Source organism: Carassius gibelio, chromosome B22 (assembly GCF_023724105.1).
Source record: "Carassius gibelio isolate Cgi1373 ecotype wild population from Czech Republic chromosome B22, carGib1.2-hapl.c, whole genome shotgun sequence".
In the NCBI taxonomy this organism is placed as follows: Eukaryota; Metazoa; Chordata; class Actinopteri; order Cypriniformes; family Cyprinidae; genus Carassius; species Carassius gibelio.
This window is the reverse complement of record NC_068417.1, coordinates 27,675,672-27,692,136: the sequence shown is the minus strand read 5'-3', so window position 1 is coordinate 27,692,136 and position 16,465 is coordinate 27,675,672. Positions and strand designations below refer to the sequence as shown.

General features: G+C 34.8%; 1 protein-coding gene across 3 annotated transcripts; it reads right to left on the bottom strand.

The window, feature by feature from the left end:
* Positions 1 to 2,099: 2,099 nt before the first annotated feature.
* mier2 (mesoderm induction early response 1, family member 2) lies at positions 2,100 to 13,866 on the bottom strand. 3 transcript variants are annotated; one of them, XM_052590969.1, is made up of 13 exons: positions 13,751 to 13,866; positions 12,100 to 12,272; positions 11,867 to 11,992; positions 10,832 to 10,952; positions 10,463 to 10,542; positions 9,690 to 9,759; positions 9,420 to 9,571; positions 8,350 to 8,431; positions 8,112 to 8,203; positions 7,841 to 7,971; positions 5,599 to 5,723; positions 5,219 to 5,339; positions 2,100 to 4,328 (listed from the first exon to the last, which is right to left on the bottom strand). In XM_052590969.1, exons 1-12 carry the CDS (start codon positions 13,848 to 13,850, stop codon positions 5,260 to 5,262), a joined length of 1,332 nt encoding a protein of 443 aa, XP_052446929.1. In that variant the 5' UTR covers positions 13,851 to 13,866; the 3' UTR covers positions 2,100 to 4,328; positions 5,219 to 5,259. The 3 variants fall into 3 exon arrangements, with proteins under 3 accessions (XP_052446929.1, XP_052446928.1, XP_052446930.1); XM_052590968.1 differs by having other exon boundaries at positions 8,112 to 8,206; positions 13,751 to 13,865; XM_052590970.1 differs by lacking the exon at positions 13,751 to 13,866 and adding an exon at positions 13,271 to 13,744 and having other exon boundaries at positions 8,112 to 8,206.
* Positions 13,867 to 16,465: the final 2,599 nt, after the last annotated feature.

The following is a 16,465-nucleotide window of genomic DNA, read 5'->3' as shown; positions in this document are numbered from 1 at the left end:
CACGAAATATGACGCACACAAACTCCTATGGCATATCATTACACAAATATGAACTTGGACAGTTCAATCGTTACATTTGTTTGATTTTCAAGTATGCAATATGTGTGTGAATACCAAGGTATTTAGACCATAGATAGATAGATAGATAGATAGAGACAACCCATATATGTGACAATGGACCACAAACCAGTCATAAGGGTCAGTTTTTTTATTTATTTATTGAGACAACTATATGAACATCTGGAATCTGAGGGTGCAAAAAGAAAAAAAAAAGAAAGGAAAATTGTCTTAAAAGTTGTCCTTTCTTATTAGCAATGCATATTACTAATAATATAAAAAAACATGTGTTTTGATATAGCTATTTACAGTAGGTAATTCACAAAATTTCTTAATGGAACATGATCTTCAATATCCTAATTATTTTTGCCATTAACGAAAGATCAGCTGGATATTTATTTTATGTCAGCTGAAATTTGTATTCAGTTAAGACAGCTCGAGCATGCATTTTAGTCTGGGACTAGGCTTAAACCTTGCCTGTGAAACTGGGCCTTAATAAGAAGAAACATTGGCCTGCTTACAGTAAGTGCATGCTTATACATTTTAAACAATCAGATCATATTCATTCATATTGATTTATAATATAAACAAACCTAGATTACAGTCAAGAATGTCAAGATTGTCAAGAATGGCATAATGTTTGATGTGTCATATTTAACCATTACCTCGTTTTTCGTTTTATAATAATAATAATAATAATAATAACAGCACTTAGTCACTTTGGTACTTCAAAAATTAGCATGCAAATGCTTTTTTCTAATGCTAATAAAGGGCCTATAGTGAGACCCCTGTAGCTGACAAATGGTTGGAAAAAATAATAGGCCTTGTAGTCTACGTTTACTCAACTAACAGAGCGTTACGTGGAAACCTTACTGTAAAGGCTGTGGAAAATACTAAAAATACGTTTTGGTTCCTGTAGGTCTTTTCATTTCCAAATGCTTCATAGATGATGCTTTCATATGCTAGCATAAAAAGTAATGCTGATGATTAACAGGCTACTGATTGTTTAATTCTACTGAGATTCACTGGATTGAACGACTTTTCATTAGAAATACAATTTCTTTAGGTCTGGTCTAATATAGGCCACGGATTATACAGAAGTGTGTCCCTCTTTCTTCGCTGTCTTAAGATGTTCACCTGCCCTCTGGTGGACACAATACAATAATACAGGAGTTCAAACTGATGTTGACAATACTAAATAAATTAATTAATCCACCAGGGGGCTGTTTCTTAAAACAAGTTTACCAAATAAGCCAGGTTTATTTCAGTTAGTCTGACTTATTGTCAGTTGATCTGGTTCAAAATAAGTCAGACTAACTGAAATAAGCCTGGTTTATTTGGTAAACTTGTTTTATGAAACAAATATGGAGATGTGATGTCATTGTTTATTATGAGTTCATTGAAAAGAGTCAACATGAGATAAAATCATATTAAATTATAATTCAATTATATTCAAGTTATTAAATTAAATGTAATATATAATTAAATTATATATCATACAACTGTTCAAAAGTTTGGGGTTGGTAAGATTTTTTCATGTTTTTGAAAGAAGTCTCTTATGCTCAACAAGGATGCAGTTAAAAACAGTAATATTGTGAAATATTAAATTAATTTAAAAGAACTTTTTTCTAATTGAATTATCTTCATTCCTGTGACAAAGCGGAATCATTTTCAGGAGCCATTACTTCAGTTTTCAGTGACACACAATCCTTTAAAAATCATTTGGTGCTCAAGAGAGATTTCTTATTATCAATAACACTTATGTGGCTTATTTATTCATATTTGGGTATTTTTTCTCCCAGGATTCTTTGATGCATAGAAAGTTTAAAATAACAGCATTCATCTTTTGTAACATTATAAATGCCCTTATTGTCACCTTTGATCATTTTAATCCATCCTTGTTGAATAAAAATACTAATTTGATTACTTTCGTACAAAAAAAAGATCTTTTTAAAGATAGATTAAATTAATTAATTATGAAGAATATTGATAGGTCAGTATGGGCTAATTGTCATATGTAGCATTTCAACTATAGGACAGAATTTGTTTTTCTAATTCTTTTTTATTATTATTTACAAAATATAATAACAGGGACAATAAATCAATATAACAGGAGCAGTAATACATAAATTGCTTAAAAAAAAAAAGAGCCAAGGCAGTGTTTGTCTCCCTTTCGTGTCTTCTGAACCTAAACTATGAACAAAACTTAAAGCCGACTAAACCATTAGAAAACACACTGAAGCATACCGGGATATGGATGATGATACACATTGCTTTCAATTCATAACTAACAGAAGTCCAGTCACAAATGAGGTACTACACTAGATTTGACATTGCCGGTTTCTCTGGGTAGCGAAGGATTGTGGGTAGTAAGGTGGGCTGACAGGTTTGGCTTCACGCAAATACAACAGATGCACAAACTGGCTGCAAAACCTGAGAAACTTAATGCAGTGAATCCGCTACTTACATCAGGATTACATTTGTTGGCGAAGCATATGTGGAGCGTATATTCATAAACCATTCAAAACCCCTCTTCAACACTTAGTACTGAAGTACTGACGGACCAGACCGAGAGGGAAACGATCGGAGCCCCTGAGGAACGTGTGTTTTCATTTATTTATTGCACAAAAAGGACCTACGACGTGAAGCTAGAATATCGCAACTGCATTAGTAGTTCACTTGAGGATATTGTCTTTGTTAAGTAGAGCAATTTATGCTTTAAAGAAATAGTTCACCCAAAAATGAAAATTAGCTCAAAGTATACACAGCCTCACGTTCAGTTTGTTCCTTCATTTGAACGGATTTGGAGAGATGTAGCATTACGTCACTCGCTCGCCCGCCGATGGATGCTCTGCAGTGAATGGGTGCCGTCAGAATGAGAGTCCAAACAGCTGTTAAAACATCACAGTAATCCACAAGTCCATCAATTAACGTCTTCAGAGGTGAAAAGTTTTGTGTTTTATAAGAAACAAATCCATCATTAACATGTTTTTAACTTCAAACCGCGGCTAAAATATGATTCCTTCATCCATATTTTGCTTTCTTTAGTTTAGTGTAAGTCATCTTATATGAATCAGGAGTGAAATATGCATTATTTACAACTGAAAACAGCCCCCCCAAAAAATGTTAATATGTCAGAAGACATTAACTGATGTACTGAAGTGAAGTTTATATCAGCTGTTCGGACTCTCATTCTGACGGCACCCATTCACTGCAGAGCATCCATCGTTGAGCAAGTGATGTAATGCGGGTGAACTATTCTTTAAACAAAAAGAAATAAGTGATTTCAAAACTGTTTTGAACGTTTATAAGAACTACATGCACTGAAAGGAGCGATTCACTGTACAAGTGAAAATGAGCCTTAGTGAGACCAAGGAGATGTACACCCTCTCAAATTTCCAAAGAAGCTTAAAATCAGGACGTTAAAAACACTTTCATTGCCTGTAGTAGTCTGACAGAGTCACCCAGCTTCCTAAAACACCCAATTACTAGTTGAATAGTTTAAAAGACAGCACAGATTAAATATTATGAACACATTCTCGATTAAAAGGACTGTTTGCCAAAAATGTTTATTCTCTCATCATTTACTCACGCTCATGCTGTTCCAAACCTCTATGCACTACTTTCTTCAGGATACTGGGGGACAGTTCTTCAGGACACTGGGGGACAGTTTCAAGAGCTACATTTTCAAAAAGCTTCATGCATTTTTTGGAGGAAGTTAAAATATCTTCTCTTGTGTCAAGAAATGTAAACATGTTTGAAAAAACATAAAGGTGAGTAAATGATGACAAACTGATTCAGACTCTTCTTATGTAGCCTGAAAAGCAACAGGTGAATGCGAGTCGTCACGTTTGCTTAGATCTGGAATGTTTTCTTTCGCTGTAAGGGCGAGTCGCTGTGTTGGATGGGTGCGGAGCTGATGGACGAAGGTGTGCACAAGAGGCTACCGATTATCCCAAAATCTGAGACAGGTGAGGAAGGTGAAGACAAGTCAATCTGAAGCCTTCTTAAGGCAACATTCTCCAAGCAAGCAAGTGCAGGATCTTCAGGAAAAGACTCCAGTTGTAGCTGGTAAAAACCTGCTCCAAGGAGCGCGGAGTCTGGCTGAGAAGAAGGGACGGAGTGGCTACAAGGGAGAGAGGAGAAGTAAAGCTGGGTGGACGTCTGGAGTGCTGGTGGGAGAAGAGAAATGTGTCTGAACGACTGATGCTCCTGTGGGCTAGAGCAAGATCCTGCACGTAGCTCCATCTCTCCATCGATTCGCTCAGAACCTGGAAGAATGAACAGGCATTAAGAAAATGTGATTGAGTATTTGAGGGAAAGCAGAAAAACGAGCAGTTTCTGTCGTATTTTGGCAAGAACTTTTGAAAGGAGCTCCACTCTGTTTATTATTGTAGTATTGGGTCATAACTGTTATGCAGTATTAGATTGAACAAATATGCTTTGGTCAAATTCAGACACTTCAATTTGATGATTTTCACAATGGTAAGAAAATCTAAACTGTATTCATAAATATCTTTTAGAATTTTTGATACCATACTATTGATATTTATAACTACAACTAAATTTCCGTTAATTGACATAAAGTGAGGGTACGTTATAAATAGTATAGATGGAAAAACCTGAAATTTCAAAAATTACATTAATTTTAAGTTGAAGTACTAAAATTAAGTATAAAAAATAAAATGATAAAAGCACAACACCATTACTAGAAAAAAACTACTGAATATATATAATAATAATATATATATAATACAATCCTATATTGTTAAATAATACTAAAATAACACTATTTTAAACAAATAGTAAAAGTTTTTCTTTAAAACCATAATGTGAAATTCTGATATACGCATTTCTGCAACATAGATTCTCCCCAAAAATGTGTGTAGATCATTATGGCTACATTAAACGACTATTTCTTGAAATCTTTTCAGGAAAACTTAATAAACTGCAATAAAGAATAAAAAAAAAAAAAAGTTTTAAACGTCATTACATCACTGAAAAACAGCAAAAATGGCAACATTAACCCAAGCCAAAGTTAGTTAATATTATTGGATTAATATTATTGGTTTATATGGAGACACAAATGATGATGGGAATGAAAATGTACTGCATAACAGCCATGATCCATTTCCTGGCACATCTATATCTCTGTTTGTACCTGTTTGTCTGTCAGTTTTAGGCTGTCAGTGAGCAGGAAGCTTAGGGCTTTAATAGGAAGCGCGGCGTGCGTTTCCGTTGTGGACGACCATGAAACTGAGCTGCGTAATTCAGGCTGTCCTCTGGATCGTACGAACAAATGAAAGGTGACAAAACATAATAGAACACAAACACAATGGGAAAAATGTGGCAGATGGAAAACAACAATGAAACAAATCATAACACATTGACCATCCATCCCAAAATCAAGAAACAAAACGCATTTATGTTGGAGATAAACAAATAAACGTAAATGAAGAAGCTGGTACCAATGGATGGTTTTAATGGGCTCATATGCATGTGGAAGGGTGAGTATACTATCGAAGAACTAGTAAAGTGCACCTTGTTTATCCAGCTCCATGACTGCAGGTGGCGATGGAGGTCGCAGTTGAATGGAAGACATACTTGGCAAACCTTGGGTAGAAACTTCCACATCACCAGTATCTCCATCTGGCTCAGCATCCTCTCTAAGAGACATGTTTAAGTATCATCAGATCATTATTTTCTTCAGTGTGAACAAATTTGTCCTGGTTTATTTAGTTTGTCATGCGTAGAAATAAAAGCCTCCTTTGTAAAATGTTAAAATTTCAACCAAAAATGGTTAAAAAATTTTGCTTAAGATTTTCTCACCCTCAGAGCATTGAAGATGAACAGATTTGGGCAAATTTAGCAATACATCACTTGCTCACCAGTGGGTCCTCTACAGTGAATGGGTGCCGTCAGAATGAGATTCCAAACAGCTGATATGAAAATACATGAAAATAATCTGCAAGTGATCCACACCACTCCAGTCCATCAATTATTGTCTTGTGATGTAAAAAGCTGCATATTTGTAAGAAATCATTAAGACATCTTGTCTGAATCAGGAGAGAAATATGCACAAGTCAAGCACCGTTTACAATCAATAACAGTCCAAAACTGTTCTAAATATATGTTGGTGGATTCTGATGTGAGAGGACAAATTTGAACTCTCAATACGATGGCACCCATTCACTGCAGAGGATTCACTGGTGAGCAAGTGATGCAATGATACATTCCTCCAGGTGAAGCAGCAAACCCTACATCTACATTTTGGATGGCCTTAGGCTGAGTACATTTTAAGCAAATTTTCAGTTTTAGGCGAACTATTCCTATAATTTACAGTTGAAACAGAACCCAAATTATTTAAATGCAACCTTTTCATTTAAATTGTTCTGCACCACTTCATTATTACTTGTTTAAAGGGGTCATATGACGTTGCTAAAAAATAACATTATTTGGTGTATTTGGTGTAATGAAATGTGTTTATAGGGTTTAAGGTAAAAAAAAAAAAAAACACATTATTTTCCACATACTGTCCATTATTGTTTCTCCTCTATGCCCCGCCTTCTGAAACACACACAGCTATCCAGTGTGTTGTGACTGGCCAAATACCTTACGCACCTTACCATATGATGCTGTGTCCTGGCGTGATGAGACAAAAACAATAAAACACACTATAAACGAGGCATTTGCTGCATCCAGTGGGGACATAATTACTGATTATAGATAATGACTTATACTGTGTTTTTACACGTTGCATCACATCGCGCCGCGTAAACATAAAATCATGTCTGCATTTGTGATCAGAAAAACAACAAACAACTCTACTCTGCTCAAAAGGCTTTGAGTCAGCATTATTTGTCAAAACAGCGATATTGTAGGCTACTCTCTCAGGAAACAGTCCTCATCCTCCGTAAAAAGCCCTGCACTCATTTGAATATTTGCGTTGAACGGTTCTGGAATAGTGTTTTCAATAAAACTTAACCACTGATTTGCGTCCTCTTTTGGAAGGCCAAACAAAGTAGTTTCAATTTCATAACAAAACACACAGCGTCTTCACGACATGGCGACAGCAGCAACAATACTACAGTGAAAATAAAAGTTAAGCCTTCTTTCCTTGTGCGAACTTTTGGGTGGCATTATGCAAATCTTCCCACAGTGTCGAAGACGATTCTGAGATTTCCCAGATGCATCGCGATTCTTTCTGGAATCGATTCTGACAACAAATGTCACTGCATGCTTTAGAAACAGCCATACTCTGCTTGTTTCTAAATCCTTTCACACAATTTAACCTAAAATAATAATTCATAAAATTAGAAAAGGTTGAAGCGAATTACAAGGGTGTTCGGAGTGGGCTGTGTTTACATTAATCTGGCATCATAAAAGCATTCTAAACTGAGGTGAAATTACAGACTCACAACGCTCTTCAGCTCTTTTTCATGAGCACTTGAGTGTGCGGATAAAATCTAGATTAGAGCGCCATCTGCTGTTAAAATCTAAGCTCAGAATCGATTCCAGAGGAATTGCAATGAAAATTCGAAACAAATCGATTCTGCATTGATTTATCGTCCCAGCCCTAGTGGAGGCGTGTTTTTAGGAGGCCATGGATGAGTCTAAACTTTTATAAAGAATATCTCTTTGAGTTTCCGACTTTAGTCTTTGCAACTTTATGGATCTTATCTATTCACGAACAGCTTGTAACACTCCAAAGAGAAAGGAAAACTTTAAATTGCATCAAATGACCCCTTTGATCTTTATTAAGTCTTTACTCAAAAAGACTCACGTGTTGCCAGATGGCAGATTGCACTTTTTCCGACCCAGCTTGGTGGCTTGCTGTGTGAAATACTCATGCCGCTCTGATTTCTTCCACATGTAGTAGTACTCTATACACTCACCTACTGAGCGTGTGCGGACCTGGGTGAGGGCAAATTAGAGAGACCGACACATTAAAGTACTCTTATTTCTACAAAAAAAGGTTGAAACATTATCAGCAATCTATAATGGGAAACAATGTATGATATATGAGGAAACGTAAAAAAGATATGGGGGTTTACCTTGTTGGCCTGTATGAGGTTGAAGTTCTTCCCATGGGCACGGTAACCATACTCAAAGTTACGACACTCCTCCTCACTCCAGCCACAAAGCTCTTCTGGAACATTTTTACATTGAAATTAACCTGCTATACATCCTAGGAGATGGATGCATGGATTTCATTTTTTGACTGCATGCTAAATAAGGTTTGAGAAAGAAAACAGAAAGAAAGACAAAGCAGAAAAATTACAGGGGCCTTACCATTGAAAACCTTAATATTAAAGCGATGTCTTCTTAGTGCCTCGTCTGCATTGAAGTTGCATTTCACTAGTTCATATAGAGCCTACAAAAGAGACAGAATGAAAGACCACTGAAAGTAAGTTCAACCACTGAAAGATCAAACATTAACCACTAAAGACAAAAAGTTACATTGAGATTGAAAAGAATGAGATCAATAGTCAAAACGCATCTACGTATGTAATTTCAGAATGTCTTAATATTTGTCATGTTGCTCTTTTGCTTTAATGACAGCAGCATCTAAGCTGCATGAACTTAACAAGTTTGTGCAAAACCAAATGATTTTGTCTTCCAGCATAAAATGGAGTAAAATCTTTCAAAAAATAAAAATAATATTACGGTAAATAAAAACCTTCATTACTGACCTGAAGATTGTGCAGAATGTTAAACATTTAAATATCTTTTAAAAGAAAACCTGACATTTTGATCTCTTGCTCGCAGCAAACTAACAGTGATTAAGAAAAATCTGCCCAAGCCGTCAAACTGACATCTTTAGAGAAGGAATGCCATTCCAGAGCAAAGCAAATTTTCTGATTTTGATTAAAGATTACAAGACCATTTTTCTGTTGATTAACTTAAACAGATAAATTGTTCACCTCAAGGCTAGGAATGTGTGCTAACAAAGTATAGTGTAAATTTTTATGTGTAAGAGTAAAGGAGTCCCACTGGGCTCTATTCTTGGACCGTTATATTTTCATTAAAAGTTAACAATCTGACATTTTGCTTTGGCAAATAACTAAAATAAATAAAGGCAATAAAATTACCAAAACTGAAATATAAATGAATTAAAACTATATAGAAATATATAAAAAAAAAACATTAAAATTCACAAAATTTAAATGAAAACAAAAACTGAAAATATAATATTTAATAAAAATATAATATCAATATATAAATAAATACTGTAATAGTAAACAAATAAAACCAACATACATTGCTAGGAATGTTAGGGGGGTAACAGTGTTACCCTCCAATTCAGCCACTTCCAGACTGTATGAAAAGACAAGTGCTGCATCTGTGTGATTCAACCTAACCTGCTCATTGTCTTTGACTATATCTCCTGTAGTCAAAGTGTTTGTAGGTCCATCGTCACTTTCTTTTTTCTGGACTTCAAGCAAAAACTTTTCTACAGCCAGACTGGACAACACATCTGGGGTCCACAATAACTGGTCCTCATTTTCATTGGCTGGGGACAACAGTAACAAAACAGTTGTGGATCCCAGGGGACTCTACAGGTTGGTTATGCAAAACAGACCACTGAAACCTCATCCCTGGAGCCAGTGTAAAGGACACCAGACACTCACCTCTTTCATAAAAATTGTGTGTACAGAGAGAAGGAATTATGGCCTGATACTGGGGGCCCACCATGATGTCCTGATAACCAAAACATGGCACAAAAGCATTACTATAATGATTTTTAACATTAAGCTGACATTTCATTTTTTTTTTTTTACAAAATATCATAAATTATATTTTATAAACACAACCATGATAACATTTGGGGTCAACTAATTTGTTTTGATGTTTTGGAAATAAGTATCTTATGCTCACTTATGCTATGTTTCTTTGACTGAAAAAAAAAACAATATTGTGAAATATCTCAAATAATGGATTTATAAAAGATTTACAGTGATGACAAAGCAGCCATTACTCCAGTCTTAAGTGTTGCACGATCCTTCATTGTCATATGTTCATTGTCTGGTGATTTATAGAATTACTACACTTTGACCAAGTTGACACGTCCTTGCTGAATGTAAATATGAATAAAAACAATGAAGATCATGTTTTCCAGCATGAAATTTTTAATAAAGTATTGGTTAAGTAAACCTGACATTGCAATAATTTTTTTAACTACGTTGTCCCACAGGGCTCTATCCTTGGAACATTATAATTTCCAAAATAAATAACTCTAAATATAAACCCACATAAATTTAATTATTAAAAGATGTAACTTCAAAACACATCATACACAATTATTTGTAATAGAAATGCACTAAAATGTAATAAATCAGCGATCAATAATGTAAATAAATAAATAAATAAACTATAAAATTTAACCTTTTTTTTTTTTTTTTACCTTACAGCCATCACTGGAGGGGATAGAGGTGCTTTCTGAGTCATCTTCGGACCAGTTGACTGATGTGTCTTTGTCATCGCCTGGTAAAGTGAAGAAGTGAGAGTGAGCACAAACATTTTTGAAAACAGAAAATAGATTTTTCTTAGAAAATTAACACACACTAAATGTCTTATTACGTTGACAGCAAGATATGTAACAGACAAATATGGTTAAGTTCCAAACTTGTGTTTAGTGTGAAATATAAAGTAACAAACAGCAAAGAAAAAAAAGGGCAACTAGCATTGTTAAGGACTGACATTACTTACAAGAATATTCGCTTAGGAGTTGCCAGTACAGTACAAAAAGTGGCACTGTAATTTGATTTCATACCTCTTAGGTGACATTGTAAGAGGTCAGATGAATGGGATGTGACAGAGAGTGTGAGGTCATCAGCAGAGGAATGGCTGTCCACATCCTCCGCTCCTGAGAGTAGAGCTTTACCTATCCGAACCTATAAAAAAAGATTGATTTAAGTTCAAGCTATAAGACAGAATTTTCACTTTCTAAGCTTCCTAAAGAAGTTACAAGGACCATTTTAAGGGTCTACTGAGGAGGACAAGCAAAAAGCATAGATAAGTTGCAGTCACATTAATGGTTCTGTGAATTTTTGTGTTATTAAGTCATTTTAAATATGAATCAATGCTATTGGGAATTTCACTTGAGGGCAAAAGATTTCACAATGGGTTCAATTTGGTCACACAAATTTGCCAATGATCAACAGAAAGCTACTTTGTTTAAAAGTGACTTATGTGTGAGCTGAACTTAATACATTTCTGTAATTTTAAATAAAAAAAATTGCCTTTTTTCATGGTCTTCTTTTTTTTAAAGGTTACCACACCCTTAGAGTGAAATCACAATTTAAGATATTAGATTTATGAGAGATTTACGAGATTTAAAATAAGAAAATACATTCTAATTTGTGAATAATAATAATAAAACCACAGTTTGAGCTAAAAAGTCATGGTTATGATAAACTAAGTTGTTTTTTGCTTTAAAAATTGTAAAATGTAAAAAAAAATCCACCGTATTTTGCAACACAGAAGCTTTTTTTATTAGTAATTTCTGATTAATTAACCGTTATAGGTAAATGACCAGAAGAAGAAAGTTCAGTAAATGGCAAACCTTTTTGTGCTACAAACCTGTGTTTTTATGATCATGATAATATAATAAAACAAAATGAAAAAACAAATCCCAGCTTGCAGTATTAAGCAGCACAACGGACAGTTTTTATAGGAAGCGTATGACACTAGAAGCCTCGCACACTGAAGTTACAAACAATTGCACCCACTCTTAAGTTATAAATAAGACGGATAAGCGCAGATAGTTACTTTTGACAAATAGTTTGATTATTTCAGTGATAGTGACCTTGTCCAGTGTCATTTCAGGCAGACTGGCTGCCAGCTCGTTTGGCTCCCGTTGTTGTTGCAGGACAGGATCAGGCATGTTGTACCCATAAAGTGCCAGCAGTTGCTCAAGGGGCATCTCACCACCCTGCGGAAAGGTGATCGAAATGATCCTTTTTTACCCTCACATTCATCAGTATTAACACAAAATTACTCCAATCCATCAATGCACAGAAAAAACATTGTTCCACTCACTGCATGGGACTTGGTTGCCATCTTTATCGCCTGCCTCCGCAGGGCCACCAGGCTCCCGTCCTGCTCCTCTAGGAACGTGGTTGCCCGGGGAAGGGCCTCCAGTGGCCCCGCATAGCCCTGGTGGAAAATGTCTACACGACTGAGCCGTTGGTCCTTGGAGCCCATTTGCACAGCTAAAGCACAGTGAGAACAGATCATTTGAATTCAATCATAACAAAGGAAATAAATTCAAATTTTAGAACAATAATCGTTTAAAATGCACCAAGATCAAAAGGTTGACTGGCTTCATACATCCATTAAATTACATTGGTAGATGTCAGATAATTTTAAATTAATTGGAGAAAGGGCTAAAATAAACTTTTGAGAAAAGCTTTAGGATATATTTTTTGCCAGACTGATTCAACTCCAAACAGATGTGTTTAAAAGTGACTTGTGTGTCCAAAGACCTTTTGAAGCCCCTGTATTTATGGAGGTAAAAGCATCTCAAATCCACCTGGTAAATATAAATTGTGACATCCAAATAAACCAGTATGACTGTCAATAACATTTCTTCATTCTTAACTTTTAAAATGAAGTGCTTACAAAGTAAAAGTAAACTTATGACAGGTCTCGAAACAATATCCTTGCAAAATTTCACAACAGCTACCATCATTTCCACCAGAATACCATAGTCAAATTATTCCTAATGACACTCCACATACTTTTAGACCAATTCAAGCCATATTCCACATGATGAACATGAATTAAGTTCAAAACAATGTTGTGAAGCAACTTGTCCATGAGAACAACTCATTAGAACATTTCTCGAAAGAACATAAGCCCTTACAAAAATGCACAATGGTAAACATTTCACACCAAGCTTAAACCAAAATAGTTATTGGTAGCTTTTAAATGTGATAGTAACCTTTCAGAAACGGAACAAAATAGCCATATGACCACAATGAGGCGTGTTCTAGATAACATCAATACCGTTTCCCCTCATATTTCAAGTCTTCTTTAGAAAAAAATGGCTTTATATCACTAAACTGAATAGAATTCTGTATGTTTACCTCATAAAACACGTCTAGACATAGTCTAAAGCTCAAAGGAAAGCACCACAAACATATCTAAAGTGTCTTTTCTTAAGTCTTTCTTCTTCATAGGCACTAAACGCATTTGTATGTGAACACACCGAGCTTTAGTGAAGTTAGTCACTCAGGCGCTTTCCTGTAAGGCAGTGCTGAACATTTGCACCGTGACTCTGAACCGGTGCGAGAAGGAAACACTTTCAGGGAAGTCGAGGAGTCAAGTGACAGTATCTGAAGTTTTGGAACTTTAGACCTGCCATCCGCGCGCACCTGGGACACGCTTCAGCACCAGCGCTCGCGCCGCTCTCCCGTGGTTTCGAACGGCGCTCGAGCTGGCGAATTAAACGCTCGCGAACGCAACACAACATAGAGAGAGATAGAGCGGCGGAACGCTGAGGAGTGCTCCCATTTTAACTTCCTCCTCTTTAATGACCGGCTATCTTTGCCGCTTTCTGAGTCGCTCGATCAGACGGGCCGTGTCTTTAACTCTCCGTTAATGCGCGGCTGGTTGTTAAAGTGTAGCGGAGCGGCCGAATCATTTAATCGCTGTGTTGTTCTTCCACCGAGCCCCGCAGCTCACTTACCTCCGCCATTCCGATTCTGCGCAAGCGGTGGAATGCCCGGATGTTGTGTAGAACTCCTATTGAACTTAGATTCAGACGAGCTGAGTCTCATGATAGCCATCAAACCATCTCAAATTAATAACACAGCATCACATCTGCACTGTATATGTCTGTGTTGAATGGAAATCGATCCCACCACTGATTTTTGTGAGCAAAGTATAGTAGCGTGTGAAGGGGTCTAAAATAGGCTAGATGACGTATTTTCAAAGTTATAAACTATGAATGAAATTGCAGATGTTTTAACTTCACGTGAATATGGCTAGTGTAAAGACATATATATATATATATATATATATATATATATATATATATATATATATATATATATATATATATATATATATATATATATATATATATATATATATATATATATATATAAAAGAGATGTTTAATTCCAGAAGATGATGTCAGTGTCAAAAATCCATAAATTTTTTTATAGATTCAACTGTCCTAAGTCATAGCTATAGCCTTTTTAAAGTGTTTATTATGAGATGATTTTTAGGACAGCTCTTCCTCATTTGATTATCATCATCATATGAAGGCTAATTATACAACACCATACCGTTCAAAAGTTTAGGGTATAAGGCTTATTATGTTTTAAAGACGTTTTTGAACAATTTATTAGATCAAAAATACAATATAACAGTAAGAAAATACTCTTAAATATTATTAAAATTTAAAGTTACTATTTCATTATGTATTATTAATAAATATGTTCATGTGGTTACTTTTGAGTCTTATTGAACATCTTAGCATTTCTATCACTATTGTAATGAAATTACAATAGTGACCTTGATAATAATAATCAATTCTTTCACTAACTTTTTGGATTGATTGATTGATTCATTAATTCATGTATGCAATCATTCTTTCTTTCAATAAATATTATTATTTAGATTATTTAAATAAGCAATGCAGTTTGTTTTAAAGAGAAAAGTACACATTCTCTTTAAGGATTTAGGAAGAAAATGGGATTAAATTAGTGGCTGTACATGTTTTTTATGCTATTATTAATTACCTTTCTTGATACTTATTAATAATATTAATTAAATATGCTTTCAACTTAAATGTACTATAATGCACAAGGGTGTAAATCAATATTCAAGATTAGATTGGACAAAATGTCGACTTTAAGATATGAGAATTGAAAATCCCACCCCGTCTATGGTCACAGCTTTGGTAAAGAGTCCATATGATATTTCAGTTACTTGTTTAAAATCGTAATACAGTTTAGCATAGCATGAATTCATTATATCCAAAGTCTTGGTAAACAAAACCAAGACCCCCTTTAGACAAGCTCTTCAAATATGTCTTTTTCTAAAGATCTTGATTTTTATATAAGGCCTGAATTACAAAAAAGAGGAACTTGCACGTGCTCACAGCCTCACACATGGAGAATCATTGGAGAGAATGAAGGGGGAGTGACGAGTGTGTTGCTTGCAGATAAACTCATAATGTGTATCAGTGTGTGTCTATCAGTACAGGTCGTCTTTTTGCCCTGATATTCTATAAGCTATGCTTCCTTGCCCAAAGCCCAATCCTAGTGACTAACATAAACCATACTACTGGTTTCAGATCAGAAATGAACATAAAGTGTGAAAACACCTGCATCAGTTTCTCAGAGGATGTGGTCTGACTGAGAATAGCTGATAGTAATCTGCTGTGGAACAAATCAACATGTAGAAAAAAACGTAAAAACAACAACAACAACAACATTTTAACATCTGATTCACAGTGTAATATATCTCTTTATTATAAATTATATATCAAATACAATTTTATTTCGAAAAGAGATTATGAGATCTGACAAAATTATATAAATACTTTTCTCTGCTGTATTTGACTGTTTAAAATTATGACCGTCAAACTTCAATCTTGAAATGAAGATTGATGGAGGATCATTTTAATGGAGATCAGATTCCAGCCGATTGTCATATATTTCAGTTCTCTTGACTCTTGCATGTCATTTGATCCAGAAAGCTTGTATTAAGAATTATATAAAGAAATCAGTAATTAATCACATTTTTTGCCTTTAAAATGAGAAAAACATTTACACTGCAACCTTGCATCAAACAATGGTGTGCATCGGGGGCGGAGTTATATGTTTTCTCAACCAGTAGCGGGGTTAGGGAAGTGTCCTAAACTGTTTAAAAACAGTTTGTGTGCTCAAACGGCTAATTAATCTAGAAGAAACATAGCAATCAAGTGTTGATATTCTCACAATTCAAATTATTTTTCAGAATTGCAAGATATAAAGTCATAATTCTCAGATATAAAGTCAGAATTCTGAGGTATTAAGTCAGAATTCTGAGATATAATGTCAGAATTCTGAAGTATAAAGTCAGATTTCTGAGATATAAGTTAGTTTTCTAAGATATAAAGTCAGAATTTTAAGATATAAAGTCAGAATTGTGAGATATAAAGTTAGAATTGTGAGATATAAAGTCAGAATTGTGAGATATAAAGTCAGAATTCTGAGGTATAAAGTTAGATTTCTGAGATATTAAGTTAGATTTCTGAGATATAAAGTCAGAATTGTGAGATATAAAGTCAGAATTGTGAGATATAAAGTTAGATTTCTGAGATATAAAGTCAGAATTGTGAGATATAAAGTCAGAATTGTGAGATATAAAGTTAGAATTCTGAGGTATAAAGTCAAAATTCTGAGGTATA